Raw genomic sequence first — 23,193 nt, 5'->3', positions numbered from 1 at the left:
GAGTTCACGATGCCTGACAGGATGCTGCTGTGACCTCACCTCTGTCCCGAGCAGATGTTCTTCATATGGCCTGTCCTAGTGCATGTACTCTGAAATCTGGGACAGGCTGCACAGTGAGACAGATGTACCCCTTACACTGCACTAAGACTGTCAGGCTGACTGAGATGGATGCTCACTCCCAGTCAGCTAATGGTGTTTATCTTCTTCTTTATTCCTTTGTGCTCAGTGTCCTGTCAGGCTGACTGAGATGGAGGGTCATTCCCAGTCAGCTAATAGTGTTTATCTTCTCCTTTATTCCTCTGTGCTCAGTGTCCTGTCAGGTTGACTGAACAGAAGAATATGAGTTCAGGATGCCTGACGGGTCGCTGCTCTGACCTCACCTCTGTCCCAAGCAGATGTTCTTCATATGGCCCGTTCTACTGCATGTACTCTGAAATCTAGGATGGGCTGCACAGTGATTTATGGCAGTTGCCATCTTTAAAAACATATCAGAGTGCATTAGATAAAGCATATCTATTTGCTAAATAAAGGTTTTTTTAAATGTTTTAATATTTAAATGTGTAATATTTTATTACATTTCTTGGAAAACCCCTTTAAGTGATCCAAATTGTTCCGTACCCAAAATGCTTCAAAGAAAGACTTCAACTCAATCCACAGAAAAACTCCTCACTCAGCGCCATTATCTATTAACAGAAATATAAGCGTTTACATGTCACTGGTAGCACAAAACACTGGAAAAGCAACATGGCTGCCCCCAAAAGAAATTTATTGTATTTATTTTTTTTATAACAATGCTTGCAGAACTTAAGTGGTATTTATAATCTAAATTTTCTATTTGTCTCTAGCAGGATGTGCATAAATTTTGCTTCCATATACATTTTTTTTTCTTCCAACAGTCCATGGAAAGCTTATATGGCGGTCTGTCTGGTAGTGAAGGTGCACTCTCCAGTGCGGAATACGTGGATACTGGTGAGAGAAAACATTGGGAATGGTTTTTTTTATCGAGAGTCCTAATAATAGTCATAGATGTTATGACTGTTAACTTTAACCTGTGGTACTAATCATGGTGTCTGCCCCAATTATTGAGAATCACTGCAATGGTAGCATTTATTAACAGAACAAAGTGTGTATGATGCAAAACTAATAGCTATGAACACCTTGAGAATAGTACATATTTGGCAATTTCCTTTCATATATGCTCCTTTTCCAAATAATTGGTATCACATGGGCATCACTTGGACATAATTTACATTTCATGAACCCACGACTATGTAATCTGACTGATTGTTACATTTATGTGAATTTAGGAAGCCCTTCAGGTGACGATGTGGATGTAATCCTGCAGAGGAGTGAAGGAGGGGTACCAGCTGCTTTTGTCTATGCAAAAAACTTAGCAAAATACTTGAAAGATCTGACAAATTACATAGAGAAGAGAACGTTTTTGGGTACGTGTAATATAAACCTATTTTTGTAGTATTTTTTGTTTTCTAATAAAACCATATTGTGTTTTTGTTGACTGTTAAATAATAATGACTGATAGAGAAGCCTATAAAAATTGCTGAAAATGCCATATGTAAATGCCACAAACTGCCCCCCAGCAAGGAAAATCCATCATGCCCTTCATGTGGCCACTGATAATGTCATGTGAAAAAAGAACCTTTATTAGCAGTGCACAATAAAATTTAAAACCAATTAAAACATATAATATAGACAGGATCCTGTACCCACAAGTAAATAGTAATAGATAACAGTACAATATTACAATAATGCAGTCACATAGCCCCACCACAAGGGGAAAATCTATTGCAGCCTAGTATACCCTAACCAAAGCACCATAGAAAAATGTCACATATAAAGAAGGTGCATGACCAATGACAATAGTGAAGGCTAGAGGGTAGTGACCAGGCACGGAACCATAAAAGGAGCTCTATAGAGGGACCAGCAAAAACATGGTAATCTCCCCAAACACGCAATGTAAGTTGTTATATGCCCCTGGGGACATCATCACCCTGCTGAACAACAAGGAATGAAACCTCCATTAGATACCTGGCAATCCAGGAGTATGGTCAATTCGGAGTGAGGGACAGCACACCTCAAGTAGGGTGCAGAGGAGCGGTTATGGAGAGGCAGTGTAAGTCCTATGAAGCGATAAGAAATATCAAGGGGACAACACTGCAAGGTCCATTAGAGAGCCAGTCCTCAATGTGGAGGGGCGCATACCCGGGGTACAAAGGATCACCCCACGCGTATCGCCGCCGCTGCGGCTTCGTCAGGGAAAGTACAATGCACTGTGACAACAGGCTCCTATATAAGGAGATAAGTGAGGGTTACTCACGATCAGCTGGGTCATCGCTGGCGCGCGGTCCGGACCATAATTAGGAGGGCGCAGATGCGTACGCAGGCGCAGAGCATACAAGCCGGGCCTCAGCATAGTATTGTTATCCTTGGGCTTATGCGCATGCGCCAGAGCCAGTACGGAGCGGCGAGGGGCTCAAAAAGGTGAAGCAGTTGCACAGACAGTGTTAGAGCTCTAAATGAGCATGCGCAAAGAGCAGTATGATTATATGTACAGAGACGGTAATCGGAGCCAAAAGATCAAGAGACCCCGGCTACCAAAAAGGGCAACCACATGTATGTATATAAGAAACGGAGAATAAGAAAGTCATGAGCCCAGCATGGATGCAAGCCCAAGATTATTATTGTGTACGGTGTTAAAAATATCATATTTCATTCCTAGTTAAACAAAACCACATAGAGCAGAACAGCATATAATAAATAGTGATAATGTAATTTGTCCAGCAAACACGTAGCCTGATATGTGTCGGATATATACAGGTAAACACACCCAAGCAAACCATGGAGTGACACTGATGTGTCACAGCAGCATGTCATGCACATATATAAAACACATATGTGTACACATGTATAGCATGATGAAAACCCGCCCAAATATGGGCCCATAACACATGATAACACATGTGTAGATGGAAGATATATTTTTATGGGAAGAGGGGCCAATTTGTAAATAAGGACACGGCCTGATGTTGTCCACCCGTCCCCGGGGGGAGGGGGTGGCAACAAGGCCGTGTACCAAGGACCCCCAGGGCCCGGGGAGGGAGGGAGGGGGGGGGGGGAGGGGGGGATTGTAAGGGGGTATAGGGAGGCACGAGAGGTAAATGTTAGGCTGGAACCTAGGAAACAGGACATCTAAATTCTATAGTACAATACAGGACTTAGAGGAGGTCATAAGGCCAAGGTAATAGCAAGAGGCTATCATAATGATGCATCAATAATTCGATGGTGCATCACCGAGGCAGCACGATGCAAAGATGGACCCAACTGGGGTTCACAGAGGATAAAAAGAGCACATAGAATTAGAAATAAAGTCAATCTGAAATGCCAGAAGGTAAGTAATCAGGGGCCGACGGTGGTCAACCAAACCATGGCACCAAGAATACAGTAGTAATGCAGTCCGCTCATCCATGATGTTCAAAAAGGATGGTCCAAAGGAAACCACAGTCATCCAAGGAATCCTGTAAACAGCAGCTCCTCATTGAGCCCGGATGGTGAGACACTGTTCAGATTAAAAATCCATTTTGACTCCTGCTGTAGTAACCATTTGGAACAGGAACCACCTCTGCCGTGACCAACAAATTTCTGTAGACCCAGTACGCGTGTATTCGTTGTCCGTCCACGGTGATGCCTCAAGTAGTGGGTGGCAACAGGGGTGATGGATCTACCCTTCTCAAGGTCTGCGGAGGCAAGATTAACAGTTGAGAAGTGCTTTTGGACTCTTTTGCGAAGTTCCTGTGTTGTTTGTCCCACATACACAAGATCACAGGGACATATCAAGCAGTACACAACATTTCTAGTTTTGCAGTTTATATAGCTGGAGAGAGTATAGTTCTTAGCATCCTGCGGATTGATAAAATAGTTGGACACAGGATGCATATAACTGCAAATATTGCATTCACCGCAGGGGAATGAACCCCTCAAGGTTGTACCCCTGTTAAGCCTAGTTGTGGGCCTTACAAAGTGGCTCCTAGTGATGAGGTCCCTCAAATTTGGAGCCCGTCGTGCTGTGATCTGCGGAGTTGGATTAACTATATCCATAGTTTGCAAATCCAGAGTTAGCGTCGACCAGCGATTCTGTAGTATCTCCCTGATCCTACCCCATTGGTCATTAAAAGTGGTAATAAATCTCACCTTACTGTCAGTACGCTTTGGAGATGGTTGAATCAAAGAGGCCTGTGACTCAGATCGCGCTCTCTGGTAAGCCCTGGACAGCACCTTCCCAGGATAGCCACGAGCACGAAACCTGTTGGTGAGTGATTTGGCCTGTTGTTGGAAGTCCTGGTCATCCGAACAGTTTTGCCTGACCCGGAGAAACTGGCCCATAGGCACTCCGTTCTTTATATGTTGTGGATGAAAACTCTGGTATTCCAAAAGGCTGTTGGTAGCCGTATGCTTCCGGAAAAGTGTCGTCGTCAGATGATCCCCCTTAATAGAGACAAGAAGGTCCAAGAAGGGCAAGGTAATGGATGAAATGTTAGAGCTCGAAATGAGCATGCGCAAAGAGCAGTATGATTATATGTACAGAGACGGTAATCGGAGCCAAAAGATCAAGAGACCCCGGCTACCAAAAAGGGCAACCACATGTATGTATATAAGAAACGGAGAATAAGAAAGTCATGAGCCCAGCATGGATGCAAGCCCAAGATTATTATTGTGTACGGTGTTAAAAATATCATATTTCATTCCTAGTTAAACAAAACCACATAGAGCAGAACAGCATATAATAAATAGTGATAATGTAATTTGTCCAGCAAACACGTAGCCTGATATGTGTCGGATATATACAGGTAAACACACCCAAGCAAACCATGGAGTGACACTGATGTGTCACAGCAGCATGTCATGCACATATATAAAACACATATGTGTACACATGTATAGCATGATGAAAACCCGCCCAAATATGGGCCCATAACACATGATAACACATGTGTAGATGGAAGATATATTTTTATGGGAAGAGGGGCCAATTTGTAAATAAGGACACGGCCTGATGTTGTCCACCCGTCCCCGGGGGGAGGGGGTGGCAACAAGGCCGTGTACCAAGGACCCCCAGGGCCCGGGGAGGGAGGGAGGGGGGGGGGGGGATTGTAAGGGGGTATAGGGAGGCACGAGAGGTAAATGTTAGGCTGGAACCTAGGAAACAGGACATCTAAATTCTATAGTACAATACAGGACTTAGAGGAGGTCATAAGGCCAAGGTAATAGCAAGAGGCTATCATAATGATGCATCAATAATTCGATGGTGCATCACCGAGGCAGCACGATGCAAAGATGGACCCAACTGGGGTTCACAGAGGATAAAAAGAGCACATAGAATTAGAAATAAAGTCAATCTGAAATGCCAGAAGGTAAGTAATCAGGGGCCGACGGTGGTCAACCAAACCATGCACCAAGAATACAGTAGTAATGCAGTCCGCTCATCCATGATGTTCAAAAAGGATGGTCCAAAGGAAACCACAGTCATCCAAGGAATCCTGTAAACAGCAGCTCCTCATTGAGCCCGGATGGTGAGACACTGTTCAGATTAAAAATCCATTTTGACTCCTGCTGTAGTAACCATTTGGAACAGGAACCACCTCTGCCGTGACCAACAAATTTCTGTAGACCCAGTACGCGTGTATTCGTTGTCCGTCCACGGTGATGCCTCAAGTAGTGGGTGGCAACAGGGGTGATGGATCTACCCTTCTCAAGGTCTGCGGAGGCAAGATTAACAGTTGAGAAGTGCTTTTGGACTCTTTTGCGAAGTTCCTGTGTTGTTTGTCCCACATACACAAGATCACAGGGACATATCAAGCAGTACACAACATTTCTAGTTTTGCAGTTTATATAGCTGGAGAGAGTATAGTTCTTAGCATCCTGCGGATTGATAAAATAGTTGGACACAGGATGCATATAACTGCAAATATTGCATTCACCGCAGGGGAATGAACCCCTCAAGGTTGTACCCCTGTTAAGCCTAGTTGTGGGCCTTACAAAGTGGCTCCTAGTGATGAGGTCCCTCAAATTTGGAGCCCGTCGTGCTGTGATCTGCGGAGTTGGATTAACTATATCCATAGTTTGCAAATCCAGAGTTAGCGTCGACCAGCGATTCTGTAGTATCTCCCTGATCCTACCCCATTGGTCATTAAAAGTGGTAATAAATCTCACCTTACTGTCAGTACGCTTTGGAGATGGTTGAATCAAAGAGGCCTGTGACTCAGATCGCGCTCTCTGGTAAGCCCTGGACAGCACCTTCCCAGGATAGCCACGAGCACGAAACCTGTTGGTGAGTGATTTGGCCTGTTGTTGGAAGTCCTGGTCATCCGAACAGTTTTGCCTGACCCGGAGAAACTGGCCCATAGGCACTCCGTTCTTTATATGTTGTGGATGAAAACTCTGGTATTCCAAAAGGCTGTTGGTAGCCGTATGCTTCCGGAAAAGTGTCGTCGTCAGATGATCCCCCTTAATAGAGACAAGAAGGTCCAAGAAGGGCAAGGTAATGGATGAAATGTTATGGGTCAAGAAGATATTAAAAGAATTCATGTTAAGAGAAGCAATGAACTCATCACATTCATCTTTGGATCCCGCCCATATGAAAAAAACGTCATCAATATAACGATACCAATAGCGGACCTCGTGCCTCCCTATACCCCCTTACAATCCCCCCCCATCCCACCCCCCTCCCTCCCTCCCCGGGCCCTGGGGGTCCTTGGTACACGGCCTTGTTGCCACCCCCTCCCCCCGGGGACGGGTGGACAACATCAGGCCGTGTCCTTATTTACAAATTGGCCCCTCTTCCCATAAAAATATATCTTCCATCTACACATGTGTTATCATGTGTTATGGGCCCATATTTTGGCGGGTTTTCATCATGCTATACATGTGTACACATATGTGTTTTATATATGTGCATGACATGCTGCTGTGACACATCAGTGTCACTCCATGGTTTGCTTGGGTGTGTTTACCTGTATATATCCGACACATATCAGGCTACGTGTTTGCTGGACAAATTACATTATCACTATTTATTATATGCTGTTCTGCTCTATGTGGTTTTGTTTAACTAGGAATGAAATATGATATTTTTAACACCGTACACAATAATAATCTTGGGCTTGCATCCATGCTGGGCTCATGACTTTCTTATTCTCCGTTTCTTATATACATACATGTGGTTGCCCTTTTTGGTAGCCGGGGTCTCTTGATCTTTTGGCTCTGATTACCGTCTCTGTACATATAATCATACTGCTCTTTGCGCATGCTCATTTCGAGCTCTAACACTGTCTGTGCAACTGCTTCACCTTTTTGAGCCCCTCGCCGCTCCGTACTGGCTCTGGCGCATGCGCATAAGCCCAGGGATAACAATACTATGCTGAGGCCCGGCTTGTATGCTCTGCGCCTGCGTACGCATCTGCGCCCTCCTAATTATGGTCCGGACCGCGCGCCAGCGATGACCCAGCTGATCGTGAGTAACCCTCACTTATCTCCTTATATAGGAGCCTGTTGTCACAGTGCATTGTACTTTCCCTGACGAAGCCGCAGCGGCGGCGATACGCGTGGGGTGATCCTTTGTACCCCGGGTATGCGCCCCTCCACATTGAGGACTGGCTCTCTAATGGACCTTGCAGTGTTGTCCCCTTGATATTTCTTATCGCTTCATAGGACTTACACTGCCTCTCCATAACCGCTCCTCTGCACCCTACTTGAGGTGTGCTGTCCCTCACTCCGAATTGACCATACTCCTGGATTGCCAGGTATCTAATGGAGGTTTCATTCCTTGTTGTTCAGCAGGGTGATGATGTCCCCAGGGGCATATAACAACTTACATTGCGTGTTTGGGGAGATTACCATGTTTTTGCTGGTCCCTCTATAGAGCTCCTTTTATGGTTCCGTGCCTGGTCACTACCCTCTAGCCTTCACTATTGTCATTGGTCATGCACCTTCTTTATATGTGACATTTTTCTATGGTGCTTTGGTTAGGGTATACTAGGCTGCAATAGATTTTCCCCTTGTGGTGGGGCTATGTGACTGCATTATTGTAATATTGTACTGTTATCTATTACTATTTACTTGTGGGTACAGGATCCTGTCTATATTATATGTTTTAATTGGTTTTAAATTTTATTGTGCACTGCTAATAAAGGTTCTTTTTTCACATGACATTATGGGTTGTGCGATATATGCAATGTCTTTTCTCCTTTAATTCCCCATTTACTCCATTCAGCACCCCTTTGGTTAATATAATTGGCTTTTGTGGTGCATCCTCTCTCCCTTGGCTACTTCATGTGGCCACTGATCATTTCCCTCTGTAAATTTGAAACTTCTTCAATAAGTAACTTGTCATTTCTTGAATCTTTTATATCAGGATCCTGATCAGAGGTTCCATAACTTAACTCCTTCCAATAGGGGCTGATTTGTGAGCAGACCCGCAGTAGTTCAAACTGTGAATCCACACATATATCTATTGGTTAGCACAAGATTTCTGTCTGATTTTTCCAGCTATAAAAGTCCTCCATTCATCCATGCAGTCTGCCAAGTAATATTGTAGCGCCCCACGGGGCAGGTTTTTAACCTACTCGTTGCCAGGCCGTTTTGGATCGGGTCAGACGATGTCACGGGTGGACTTGCCCGGTTCCGTTGCCCCGAGGCGTACAGTAAATGGGGGGGAAGCGAGGTATTTGGTAAAGTTTTTTGTGACGCCACCCGTGGTATGCGGCCAGGGAATAGCCGCCGTTGCCAGGTAACTCTCTGGGGCAGGTGTTATGACAGCCAGGATCGTTTCACTCCCCACAGGCGGAGCGGGCCCCGCGTGGATGATGAGGGTTTTAATGGCCATTCGCGCCTAAGCTCTGGGCGGCGGCGCCGGTAAGGACGAGCCAACACAGTCTATGCGGGTTCAGGTTATAGTTTGCTCACAACTTCAGCTGCCAGCTCGGTCACACTGGTCACTACTGTGATGGGCTCAGGTCAATCCCAGATCCGGTAAGAGGCCACCACCGGTGTTTTGAGAGAGAAGGAGTGAGTCCTATTTCTAGGGTGTCTCCCTCCGCAGTTCGGTACCCTGACTGAGCTCCCGCTCCAATCCCTGGGCCCAGTAAAGTCCAAGTTTTCCAGAGATGTCTTGCCAGAACTATGGTCCTGAAGGATCTGTTTTTGAAGTCAGTGTGTTACAGCTATTTCTACCCCAAGTGGAACCCGCCCCTCCCAGGTGGCTGGCTTCAGTGACCGGGAAGTCCTATGACCGGTATGGCCACTCCCTGCCTACCTTGACCCAACCCACCCTATGGGAAGGCTCCTAAGCTGTATGTAGTGTGTGAATGTGGAACACCTGTGATTAACCCCCTCCTTATATGAGATAGATACCGCACCTTAATTGAGGTGCAGTACCCTGTGGCGACCAAAGCCACAGGAGCGCCACAGTATCATTCTGGGGAGTCATTTGTCCAAATTTTCATTCACATAGACATTGGTAATTCCTCAGGTCAACCTATAATTTCTAATTCCCACAGCTGGTTTGTCATCTTGACTTGTCTTTACATTTTCTGATCACTTCAAGTTTATATGTCTCTTCTTTGCCTCAGAGATGGAATATGCCAAGGGCCTCCAGAAATTGGTCAACACATCGAAAAGTGCCCTGATTCAAGAGGTAATATTACAGCATACCAAACAGATTTATTTCTAACAGATTTATACATGTTGCCTTGTCACAAAATCTATCAGAAGAAAACATTGGTGAGAAGTTATTACTTTAGGACCTCAACAGGTTCCCCATATATTAGTATATTTTACTTTTACAGGTTATATCAAATCCTTCTTATATTTCTGGAAGGCACTTCAGCCATATATTGCTGGAGAAAGTCAGAAGATGGGGTTGTCTGTTCCCCTTACTTCTTGCTAACATGCCTTAAGAATCCTATGAAGAAGTAGAGGACAGGGGGAAAAGAGTGGCAGCAAGATAAGAAATAATTTGTATAATAACAGCATCTGCTGCATTTTGGGTCCCAGGAGGTTCTTTTCTGGTCTTATGCTTATCACAGGACAGCTTTGGCTGGCTTAGCTATTGATGTGTTCATTTAGCCATTATCTCACTCTTTTCATCAGTCATGTGCCAAGAAGCCCAACACCAGAAGAGTACCTTTTGAGATCCAAAATAAAAAGAGGGGACGATTGAGGCTCCTGGGCTAATAGTAATTTGAATAACCTACTAATTTAGCTCTATGTAAAGATTATTTAGCAATATTTAAAATGCTATGCAAATCTCATTTATTTGTGAAATAATATCTTGTCTAATGCTCATGTTCACTTAAATTGTTAGAATGCAACAAAATTAATTACCCATAGGCGGATACTAAAGGCAATCTGGACTACCGCCCGGGGCCCATGGCCAGATTGCCCTTATTATAATGTGTCGTGCGCTGCTGTTGGTCCTGGAGAAGTCTGGTCAGGATGCTTTCCTGAAGCTCCGCTGCCAGCAATACAGAATGGCGGTGCAGCTTCAGGAGCTCCCGTCTTCTTTTGCGTGACTTGCCAACGCGATGACATCATCATGCTGATAGCAGCATTTATGTGCTAGCCACAACAAGAACTACTGGAGCCCTGGGGACCAGAACAGAGAGCCAAGGTGTCGGGAGTGGGGTGAATATGTGTTGTTTTATATATATATATATATATATATATACTCATATTTTTATATATATATATATCTATATATATATACATATATATATATAGATATATATATATATATATTTATATAATATAAATGTGAATGGGGTGTGAGCCTGTATATAAGGGGCTATGTGAGGGCTCACCCTGTATATAGCGGGGCTATGTGGGGGCTCCCACTGTATATAGGATGACTATGTAGGGGGTCACACTTTATATAGGGGGGGTTTGTGAGAGCTCATCCTGTTTATAATTTATAAGTAGGCTATGTAATGACTCATACTGTGTCTAAGGTGTCTATGTGAGGGCTCAAACTGTATATAGGAAGGCTTTGTAAGGGCTCATGCAGTATATATGGGGCTATGTGAGGCTCATCCTATATTTAATAGGAGAACATAAGGGCTCATCCTATATATAGGGGGCTATGTGGAGGCTCACACTCTATATAGGGAGGCTATGTTGCAGCTCAGGGCTATGTGAGAGCTCATCCTGTATATAGGAGGCTATGTGAGGAATTATATTGTATCTAGAGTGTCTATATGAGGGCTCATGTTGTATATAAAGGTACCGTCACACTAAGCGACGCTCCAGCGATCCCACCAGCAACCTGACCTGGCAGGGATCGCTGGAGCGTCGCAACACGGGTTGCTGGTGAACTGTCAAACAGGCAGATCTCACCAGCAACCAGTGACCAGCCCCCAAGCCCAACCAAGTGACCAGCCCAGTGTGGAAGCGATGCTGCGCTTGGTAACTAAGGTAAATATCGGGTAACCAACCCGATATTTACCTCGGTTACCAGCGCACACCGCTTAGCGCTGGCTCCCTTCACTCCTAGCCAGAGTACACATCGGGTTAATTACCCGATGTGTAGTCTGGCTATGTGTGCAGGGAGCAGGGAGCCGGCACTGACAGCGTGAGAGCGGCGGACGCTGGTAACGAAGGTAAATATCGGGTAACCAAGGAAAGGGCTTCTTGGTTACCCGATATTTACATTGGTTACCAGCGTCCGCAGAAGCCGGCTCCTGCTGCCTGCACATTTAGTTGTTGCTCTCTTGCTGTCACACACAGCGATGTGTGCTTCACAGCGGGAGAGCAACAACTAAAAAATGGTCCAGGACATTCAGCAACAACCAGCGACCTCACAGCAGGGGCCAGGTTGTTGCTGGATGTCACACACAACAACATCGCTAGCAACATCGCTGTTGCGTCACAAAAGTCGTGCCTCGGCAGCAATGTTGCTAGCGATGTTGCTTAGTGAGACGTGGCCTTAAGGAGGCTATGTAAGGGCTCATGCTGTACAAGAGGGGCTATTTGTGGGCTCATACTGAATATATATATATATATATATATATATATATATAGCGCACTTTGTAGGGGCCCATACTGTATATAGGGAGGCTATGAAAGGGCTCATACTGTATGTAGGAGGCTTTGTTGGGGATCATACTCTATATGGTGGTCTATGCAAGGGTTCATCCAGGAAATAGGGAGGCTATGTGGCATCTCACACTGTACTGTATATAGGGGGCCATGTGAGGTATTATCCTGTATATGGGGAGGCTATTTGAGGGATCATACTGTATATAGGGTGTTATTGAGGGTTCATACTATATATCTTTCCTTGGCAATGAAGAAAATAGGAATGGATCCAGCAAACACTCGGGAAGTCCAGATAGCAGTAAAAAGTTTTCGCAAATTTATTGAAAAAAAGTAAAAAATGTACAGAGCTGGAGACAATTAATATATGCAGGACACACGCAACCACGGACAACGCGTTTCGGCGGTGTAAACCGCCTTCTTCACGGTCCAAGCCAAAAGCCGAGTTTTGGCTTGGACCGTGAAGAAGGCGGTTTACACTGCCAAAACGCGTTCTCCGTGGTTGCGTGTGTCATGCGAATATTAATTGTCTCCAGCTCTGTACATTTTTAACTTTTTTTTCAATAAATTTGCCAAAAATCTATACTGCTATCTGGACTTCCCAAGTGTTTGCTTGCTGGATCCATTCCTATTTTCTTTATTGCCAAGGATATTCTCCCAGTTCAGGATCCGTGCACCATAGTGGGAAACAGGAGGACTCATTCTGATCAGAGCTCAGACAGGTGAGCTGGCCCATATACTGTTTGTGATATATATATATATATATATATATATATATATATATATATATATTTGGGCGGCTATGTGAGGGCTCTTCCTGTGTATTGGGGCTATGTGAGAGCTCATACCATATATAGGGTGCTATTGATGGCTCATACTGTATATAGGGTGCTATGTAAAGGCTCATATTGTATATAGGGGGCTATGTGGGGGCTCATACTGTGTATAGGGAACTTTGTGGGGACTCAAAATCCCTTTCAGCGTATTTGTCCGGTTGTACTAGCCTGTTTCTTTTTCATTTTCAGCCATACATGCCTTTCCAGTCCATCTACTCTGTAGCGTTGGAGCAGGATCAGGACCATGCACATGGTGTCCTACACACAGCATTGACACTGCAGCAGCAAACCTTTCTGCAGGTATATTTTTCAAGCATTTTGTTGCCTTTAGAACAATGACATTTACTAATAATAAACATCAATATAAATTATATATAATAATTCTTGAAATATTCTACTCTCTACAAAGCCAGTGAACATGCGGCGTTTGGAACATGAGAAACGTAGAAAAGAACTGAAAGAGCAGTGGCAGAGAGCCCAGCGCAAATTGGTATGAACAAATATGTAATCTAGAACAAACACATCTATCTTTTAGTGTTTTAGTACCTTATCTATATCAAATATATTACAGCTTCTGATTTTTTGTTGTCGTTGTAAACTCTTCTCAGTTAGAGGCAGAAACTAACTTACGGAAAGCAAAGCAGACATACATGCAGCGCAGTGAAGAGCATGAGAAAGCCCAGTACAACGCAGCACGTGCTGAGGAGGAGCAAAGTCACAGCGGAACCAAATCCATTGACAAGAAAAGGAGGGCTGAGGAAGAAGCAAAGAACAGGGTAAATATTGCATTAAAGCAACAAAACAATCCTGTGTAGCCAGTCCAGTGAAACGACGTATAGCCGGGGTTGGCAATTCATTTCTCAAGGGGCACATGAGAGGACTTGACTGTTGTTGACAGCTGAATCAAGCGGCTAAAGCTTATTTTTATTATTTCATACTAATTTTAGTGCTTAATATTGAGCAGAATTATGTATGTTGAGCAGCAGTTAACGTTAATACATGTTACGATTGGGCTTATTGTAACTTGTATTCTTACTTGTAGCAGCTACAGTTCCTTTGCGAAAGTATTCGGCCCCCTTGATTTTTTCAACCTTTTCCCATATTTCAGGCTTCAAACATAAAGATAAAAAAAATTTAATTTATTTGGTGAAGAATCAACAAGTGGGACACAATTGTGAAGTTGAACGAAATTTATTGCTTATGTTAAATTTTTGTAAAAAGTAATAAACTCAAAATTGGGGCGTGCAATATTATTCATCCCCTTTAAGTTAATACTTTGTATCGCCACCTTTTGCTGCAATTACAGCTGCAAGTCGCTTGGGGTATGTCTCTGACAGACTGAAATTCTTTCCCATTCTTCCTTTGCAAACAGCTGGAGCTCAGTGAGGTTTGATGGAGAGCGTTTGTGAACAGCAGTTTTCAGCTCTTTCCACAGATTCTCAATTGGATTCAGGTCTGGGCTCTGACTTGGCCATTCTAACACTTGGATACGTTTATTTGTGAACCATTCCATTGTAGATTTTGCTTTATGTTTGGGATCATTGTCTTGTTGGAAGACAAATCTCTGTCCCAGTCTCTTTTGCAGACTCCAACAGGTTTTCTTCAAGAATGGTCCTCTATTTGGCTTCATTCATCTTCCCTGTCTTTGCTGAAGAAAAGCAGGCCCAAACCATGATGGTGCCACCACCATGTTTGATAGTGGGGATGGTGTGTTCAGGGTGATGAGCTGTGTTGCTTTTACGCCAAACATATCGTTTGGCATTGTGCCCAAAAAGTTTGATTTTGGTTTCATCTGACCAGAGCACCACCTTGTTCCACATGTTTGGTTTGTCTCCCAAGGGGCGTGTGGCAAACTTTAAATTACACTTTTTATGGATATATTTGAGAAATGGCTTTCTTCTTGCCACTCTTTCATAATGGCCAGATTTGTGCAGTGTATGACTATTGTTGTCCTATGGACAGACTCTCCCACCTCAGCTGTAGATCTCTGCAGTTCATTCAGAGTGTTCATGGGCCTCTTGGCTGCATCTCTGATCAGTCTTCTCCTTGTTTGAGATGAAAGTTTGGATGGACGGCCGGGTCTTGGTAGATTTGCAGTTGTATGATACTCCTTCCATTTCAATATGATCACCTGTACAGTGCTCCTTGGGATCTTTAAAGTTTTGGAAATCTTTTTGTATCCAAATCCGGCTTTAAACTTCTTCACAATAGTATCACGGACCTGCCTGTTGTGTTCCTTGGTCTTCATGATGCTCTCTGCACTTTAATCAGAACACTGAGACTATCACAGAGCAGATGCCATTATGCGGAGACTTGATTACACACAGGTGGATTATATTTATCATCATCAGTCATTAAGGACAACATTGGATCATTCAGAGATTCTTAATGAACTCCTGAAGTGAGTTTGCCGAATAATACTTTTCAGTTTATTTTCAGTTTATTGTTTTTTAAAAAAGTTTAAACACAAGCAATACATTTCGTTTTCCTTCACAATTGTGTCCCACTTGTTGATTCTTCAACAAATAAATTATTTTTTTTATCTTTATGTTTGAAGCCTGAAATGTGGGAAAAGGTTGAAAAGTTCAAAAGAGCCAAATACTTTAGCAAGGCATTGTAATCAAAATAATTTACTGCTCTTTATAAAGTTTAAACATTATACTGCTTCCCTTATTCAGCCTTAAAGAAGCACTCAAGCACTCCCTTATTTTTTTTTTATACCCTGAACCTGTGTAAATGTTAGTGGCTCACTGTTTAGCACTGCAGTCTTGTGGTGGCTCAGTGGTTAGCACTGCAGTCTTGTGGTGGCTCAGTGGTTAGCACTGCAGTCTTGCAGCACTAGGGTCCTGGTTTCAAATTCCACCAAGGACAACATCTGCAAGGAGTTTGTATGTTTGCATGGGTTTCCTCCAGTTTCCTCCCACACTCCAAAAAACATACTGATAGGGAATGTAGATTGTGAGCCCCAATGGGGACAGTGTTGCCGATGTATGTAAAGCGTTGTAGAATTAATAGCGCTATAGAAATATTATTAATATACTCATCCAATTGCTGTCTTCCCTGGTTTTCAGCGCTGCTTCGCTCCTCTTCACGTGACTATGATTCTCACCAGCCAGATCACACTACAATCTGTGTGAACCCGAAGTTGATTTTCCAATGTAGGTTTCTGGAGCTCCATTCTAACACTTCATAAAAAGCAACCTCAAGCTCACACACAGCCCATTGTGATCTGTCAAGTGACTTAGCAGAGGATTGCAATGGCGCTGGAAACCGGGGTAGACGTAGGTCAGGGAGTATATTAACACACTTAGAATATGCTAACATTTACTAAGTTTCAAGAATAAAAAATATAACTGGAGAGCTTCTTTAAGTATATTCAATAAGGATAGATGTACACACACACACACACACACACACACTCGAGGCCGCAACAGCCTATTATTATTTCATACACACACTATGATTCCCATATAGCGCCGCACACATAGTATGATGGCCCCACAGTCCCCACACACAGTATGATGGATAGCTCCTACAACCCCATGGAGTATGATGTCCCAACATCCCCTTATACAATATGAGATCTCTCATTGTCCCCTAAACAGTATGATGGCACCAACACACAACATATAATTATCCCACACACAGCATGATGAGCCACACAGCCCCTCAAACAGTATTTTGACTCACACACAAGTATCATGTCCCCACAGCCCCTCGCACAGTATTATGGCCTTACACAAAGAATTAATGAGCGATAATTAAAATAAAAAAAAATTAAAATTACTAACCTAAACTCGTACTCTCTGATGGTCCACTTCACTCTGTACACTTTGGTACTGAATTTCCACACAGCAGGCATGATCTGATGATATCAATATGCCCTCTGTGCAGAAACTCAGTCACCTAGACAAAGTGATGGAACACGGAGCAGGTGGCTTCCTGTTCCATCATTGTGTTCAACAATATTTGCATCCTTAGGATATCGATGAAATTGAGATGCCAACCAGGGGACGGCTGCATGGTGCGGGATATCACTGTATCCATCTGTCTCAGGCTATATAGAAACAACAAAATGGCCGGGTGTGGCTACTAGGCAGCACTTTGCCCAGGTCTGCTGTATAGCATGGGGTAATGGTTAAGTGCTTTTCAACATGAGAGTAAATTTATCTTCACTGTAATATTTAAATTTATCTAGACCTCTCACCTTCAAATACATGCTCCATTTTATTTCTTACAGGCTGAAGAGGCAATGGCAACTTACCGGACATGTATTGCAGATGCTAAGACTCAAAAACAGGAACTGGAGGATGTGAAAGTCAATGTTCTTCGACAACTGCAAGAGATCATTAAACAGACGGACCAAGTGCTGCGTTCGGTAGAGAAAGAGTTCTTAGATATTATTTAATTTTTTTAACGTTCTATCATTATTATAAGTTCACACTGATGTAATCATTAAGGTTTCATCCAGAAAACAACTGGTGATTTTCATCTCAATTGTCGTGTGCAATCAGTATGGCATCCATGGACCTGAATAGGCGAGTCTCATCTGAAATATGGTCAGATGAGAAAATTTGGTAGTGTGTATTTGAACAATTAAGGGCACTCATCTGATTCATTTTCCCATGTCTCTCCAGGCAACCATCTCCTATTATCAGAGCATGCACATGGAAACAGCACCATTACCAGTTGGGTTCCAGACGTTATGTGAGAGCAGTAAACTGTATGACCTGGGACAACAGTATGCATCATATGTTAGACAGCTTGGGGCTGGAGCAGAGCCTGAAATTTCCTATGACTTCCAGCCATACACACCACAGATGTCAGTTTATGAAATTCTTTAGTTTCTTCTCTTGTACATTATTTAACCATTTGCCTTTTAGATAAGTATTTGAATGTATTTTTTGCTATGTGTAGGTCACCATGCATTCGAAACAGAAAGTCAAGTTTGAATTCAAAGGATTTTCTTTTTGGAGAAAATAAAGAAACTGCAGGAGAGGAACGATCTGTGGAGAGGAGAGGTGAGATGGCAAATAATGTTATAAAGTATCCTAACAAGTGTTTAGATCACATGGTGGCTGAGCCCAGTTTTTCATGGCTGTGAGATAGTTGGGAGAGACAGCATTCGGCCAACAGACATCTAGGCGGGTGGAAGGGTATTTTATGCCAACACTGGTTTAACCAGGTGGTGCTAAGAGAAACATGGATAAAGTGTAGTCAAAGAAATTGTAACATAAATACCGAACAACGTAATATAGATATCCAACGCCTTATTTTGAAAAATGCCACCATAAGTAAAAGGAAACTGAGAACAATTCCTTGACAAATGTAATAACCCTTGTGTTCAGGAGAGGAATCAAGTATAGCAAGTTTCCAAAAGACTGAATAACTCACAGGAGTACAGCACATAAAAATGGAGGAATTATGGTTAGGCTGTCAAGTTTTCCATGAGCAATTTGTTCTCCGAATATATTCCTGAGATGCAGATCATGGTATACAATAATGTTAACTAGCTGCTTTGCCATTCGCAGCTGTGTGGGATAGTGGCAACGAAAAACATTAATTGCTAACATAAAAATCTAATATAACTTTATCCAGCTGGAAGTACACTTAGAATAAAGTGGAATAGGTTCTGTGGCAAGATAAAAATGACTAATTATAAATACTGCCCGCCATAAAACCACCATAAGGGAAAGGGGCTTGTTTTAATCTGTGACACCAGAACATGTGCCAAATTTTTGGCTCAAATTTCTGGCACAAGGTAAGTGATAGGTAATGTAAACTTCAACTCAACCATTTAGAAATGCACCAGATTTATCTTACAGCATAAACCGCTATGCTATATATGGCGCCTTTTAAAGCTGTTCAGCCTTAGTAGTGAGAGACGTCACATTGTGCATTGCAAGAATTCATTGGTGTCTGTACAGGCAACAGTGGTCAAGTATGCAGTATGCAATATGCATATGACGCGCCCGCGGGGTTTTGAGGAATTACTAGTCACTGGGCCGATGTTGGGAGAGTTTGAGTTGTCACAGTGGCCTGGCACAGCTCCGTGATCCCGCCGTGTCAACCAATAAAGATAAGGGGATAATGGTGGGAGTAGTAGTAGTCAATCGTGACGCCACCTGTGGTATGCGGCTATCATGAGAGCCGCCGCTGCGGAGTGTTTCTCACAGCTGGGTCGGATGATAACGCAGCTCAGATGTTGCAGCTCTCCACAGGCAGAGCTAGACCCCAGGGAGGATGTTGGGAGTAGTCAACCACCCCAGTGTGGGAAGCGTGGGTTGCTGGAAGAATCAAGACAACACAGCGGTTGCAGTTTAAGGTGTTTACTCAATGAATCACTCCTGCTGTTGGACTACCAGTCTCCGCTGTGATGGGCTCCAATCGATCCTAGATTGTTTGGGGGAAGGTACCGGAGGGTTACTTTGTTAGTCCTTCCTCCTTGTGCTCTGTTGTGTGAGTCCCTGCGACTTGAAGCTACACAGGGACCTCTGTCCTTTGGGTTGGTTATGTTCCCCGTCCCATCTAGCAGGCAGCGTTAGTCCATTGATGGGCTGCCCCATGGTCATGGCTCCTGGCTCTATATGCTGCTTTGCCCCGGGTGCTGTTGTGGGCCAGACGACTTGAAATCTTCTGCCCTGTGGATTCTGCTGGCAGGTCTTGAAGTGCCCACCAGCCTAGGGCTCCGCACCCTGAGATGTGCGCCGGTCCTGAGGGAGCTATGAGCTTTCCCCTCAGCGACCTTATTCTCCTGCGTCTCACTCCGTTCCCAGTGGTAACTCGACTGAATAACTGTGTGTGTGGCTCCTGCTCCCCAGATCAGTCGCCCTGCCCACTCGAGTCCCAGAGTAAGTCTATGTGCACGTTGTGTATTTGCATGCAGTTACGCTGCGATCTGCACCACAGCGTAACTGCATGCATCCTGTGTCCCCAGCATAATCTATGAAGATTATGCAGGAGATGTGCGCACGTGGCATATTAGAGCGCAGCGCTTCGGCTGCTGCCCGAAGCGCGCATTCTAAGAAGTGACATGTCACTTATTCCGTGCACTCTGCATGCATCCCCCGCTCTGTCTATGGGAGGGGCTGCACTTAGAGCGCATGAAATCGGCTTTTTTTTTCATTACGGACTCTTTCTGCAGGGATTTCAAGCGCACGTGTGCTGTTCAAATCGCTGCAGAAATTTCTGCAGGGACAGAACGCTATGTGCGCACATAGCCTTAGTGGGTGGGAGGCCCTAGACGATATGGTGACCATCCTAAATGACCCTACTCTAACCCCGTCCTGGTGAGTGAGCAACTAGCTTATGTGTGGTTGTGGATGTTGTGAACCAGCACCGACCTCCTCCTTACCCAGGATGAGTACCGCACCTCTGGTGAGATGCAGTACCCTGTGGCGACTGAAGTCTCAGGGGCGCCACACATAGCCTGATCAGAACCCGACTAGTGGGCCCGGCCTCACTCAACCTTCTAGTCGAGTTCTGGCCACGAGTATGCATATTGCATATTTGACCGCCATTCCATCGCAGACACCAAGAAATCCTCACATCGTACAGTGTGTGGAGGATTCACAAGTCTGCAGTCACATAGAGAGGCTGCAAACTTTGTATTCTAGACTGCACTTTCCCTTTAAGCACAAATGATCAGGGGAAAGAACTGAGGTTGGTTTGAGATTTTTCTTGTCTTAATTATGAGTCATAGTGGACAACGCAGCAGAATGGACTTTTAAGTGTCTGAGTGAATCCCAAGAATTGCTGACCTTTTTTTTTTAAGAATACAGTGAGGGAAATAATAATTTGATCCCTTGCTGATTTATTAAGTTTGCCCACTGACAAATACATGAACAGTCTATAATTTTAAGGGTAGGTAACTTTTAACAGTGAGAGATAGAATATCCAAAATAAAATCCAGAAAATTACATTGTATAAATTATATCAATTTATTTGCATTTTGCAGAGAGAAATAAGTATATGATCACCTACCAAGCATTAAGAGTTCTGGCTCCTACAGACCAGCTAGACCAGACCTGGGCAAGGGGCGGCCCGTGGGCCACATCCGGCCCGCCTACTCTCTGTGACTGGCCCACCTGGTTCAGGGCGTCCTTGCTGGCCGGTCAGTGATGAGGGCAATCTGACCTGTTGTCTGGAGCTCCAGGCTCCAGGTCAGATTGCCCTCATCACATGCTGCGTGTCGGGCAGGGAGCGATCCTGCAGCACCACACAGTGTAGTCAGCGGAACGCAGGAATCTATCCTCTGTTCCCTGCCTGGCACCTTTCTCTGTGACACACACGCGCGCCCTGATGTCGTCAGTATGGCGCGCGCGTGTGTCATTTGAAAAGTTCCCGCCCGGCAGGAGAAGAAGCTGCAGCAGCCGGGGCCCTACGGAGAGAAGCAGCGGCGGGGGCCCGTACAAGAACAGCAGCGGCGGGGGCCCGTACAAGAACAGAAGCGGCGGGGCCCATACAGGAGAAGAATCTCGGCGGGGGCTTGTACGGAGATCCCTGAGGAGGGAGAGGTGAGTGGTGACTAGTAACCAGAGGGAACAATGGGGGGAGGGAGGGGGGGTAACTGGTGACTAATATTTGGGTGTAGTGATGTAGTATATGGGAATGTAGTTTTACAGGTGTAGTATATAGGGGTCTAGTGATGTATATGGGGATGTAGTGATGTATATTACAGGTGTAGTATATAGGAGTTTAGTGATGTATATTACAGGTGTAGTATATAGGAGTGTAGAGGTGTAGTTTATTACAGATGTAGTATATGGGGATGTAGTGATGTATATTACAGGTGTAGTATATAGGGGTGTAGTGATGTATATTACAGGTGTAGTATATAGGAGTGTAGTGATGTATATTACAGGTGTAGTATATAGGGATGTAGTGATGTATATTACAGGTGTAGTATATAGGAGTGTAGTGATGTATATTACAGGTATAGTATATAGGATGTAGTGATGTATATTACAGGTGTAGTATATAGGGGTGTAGTGATGTAGTATATGGGGATTGTTTCTGTATATATATATATATAGTGCGTGTGTGTGTATACGTATGTATAAGTGTGTGTATATATATATATATATATATATATATATATACTAGAAGGTGGCCCGATTCTACGCATCGGGTATTCTAGAATTTACGTATTGTGTAGTTCATGTATGATTTTTGTTATATATATATATATATATATATATATATATATATATATATAGATGTTGTTGTGTGTAGTTACCAAGTGTTTGTGTAGGCGCTGTACATGTTCTGGGTGTTGTCTGGGTGTGACGGGGGGTGAGAGCGGTGTTGTATGTGTGTTGCGTGTGTTGCGTTGTTTGTGGAGCGCTGTGTGTCTGTAGCGTTGTGTGTGTGTTGCGCGGTTTGTGTGTGTGTGGTGTGTTTTGGGGGGAGGTATGTTTTGTGCAATGTGTGTGTTGTGCGGTATGTGCGTATATTTGTGTGTGCCGCGATGTTTGTGTGTTGGGTGTTGTGTGTGTGCAGCGTTGTCTGTGTGTGTGGGTGTCTGTGTAGGGCAGTTATTTGTGGTTCCCAGTGTGTGTGTGTGTGTGTGGTGTGTTGTGCAGTGCGCGCGCGCGCGTGTGTGTGTGTGTGTGTGTGTGTGCATCAGCCTCTCTTCTCTCAGCCTACCTCTCCCAGTCTCCCTCCTCCCAGCCTCCCTCAGCATCAGCCTCCCTCTCCCAGCCTCCCCAGCATCAGCCTCCGCCAGCATCAGCCTCTCTCCTTCCAGCCTCCTCCAGCATCAGCCTCCCTCTCCCAGCCTTCCCCAGGATCAGCCTCTCTCCTCCCAGCCTCCGTCCTCCCAGCCTTCCCCAGCATCAGCTTTCCCCTCCCAGCCTCCCTCAGCATCAGCCTTCCCCAGCATCAGCCTCTCTCCTCCCAGCCTCAGCCTCTCTCCTTCCAGCCTCCCCCAGCATCAGCCTCTCTCCTTCCAGCTTCCCTCAGCATCAGCCTCCCCTTCCCAGCCTTCCCCAGGATCAGCCTCTCTCCTCCCAGCCTCCTTCCTCCCAGCCTCCTTCCTCCCAGCCTCCCTCAGCATCAGCCTTCTGCTCCCAGTCTCCCCCAGCATCAGCCTCCCCATGCATCAGCCTCCACCAGCATCAGCCTCTCTCCTTCCAGCCTCTCTCCTTCCAGCCTCCCCCAGCATCAGCCTCCCCTTCCCAGCCTTCCCCAGGATCAGCCTCTCTCCTCCCAGCCTCCTTCCTCCCAGCCTCCCTCTCCCAGCCTCCCTCAGCAT

At 44.7% G+C, this 23,193-nt stretch overlaps 1 protein-coding gene across 3 annotated transcripts in view; it reads left to right on the top strand.

Annotated features, from left to right (window-relative positions):
• Window positions 1-23,193, top strand: part of ARHGAP45 (Rho GTPase activating protein 45) — a 235,205-nt gene that overhangs the window by 154,428 nt on the left and 57,584 nt on the right. For all 3 annotated transcript variants that reach the window (XM_075314588.1, XM_075314569.1, XM_075314578.1), the window contains exons 6-14: window positions 897-969; window positions 1,308-1,445; window positions 9,642-9,706; window positions 13,128-13,238; window positions 13,348-13,428; window positions 13,547-13,714; window positions 17,179-17,316; window positions 17,576-17,760; window positions 17,856-17,959. In XM_075314588.1, coding sequence (XP_075170703.1) covers window positions 897-969; window positions 1,308-1,445; window positions 9,642-9,706; window positions 13,128-13,238; window positions 13,348-13,428; window positions 13,547-13,714; window positions 17,179-17,316; window positions 17,576-17,760; window positions 17,856-17,959 — 1,063 coding nt within the window. The remainder of the gene's footprint in view (window positions 1-896; window positions 970-1,307; window positions 1,446-9,641; window positions 9,707-13,127; window positions 13,239-13,347; window positions 13,429-13,546; window positions 13,715-17,178; window positions 17,317-17,575; window positions 17,761-17,855; window positions 17,960-23,193) is intronic.

This window comes from Anomaloglossus baeobatrachus, chromosome 1, assembly GCF_048569485.1.
Source record: "Anomaloglossus baeobatrachus isolate aAnoBae1 chromosome 1, aAnoBae1.hap1, whole genome shotgun sequence".
Lineage (NCBI taxonomy): Eukaryota > Metazoa > Chordata > Amphibia > Anura > Aromobatidae > Anomaloglossus > Anomaloglossus baeobatrachus.
The sequence above is the reverse complement of the archived record's forward strand: the minus strand, read 5'-3'. Positions and strand labels throughout refer to the sequence as shown.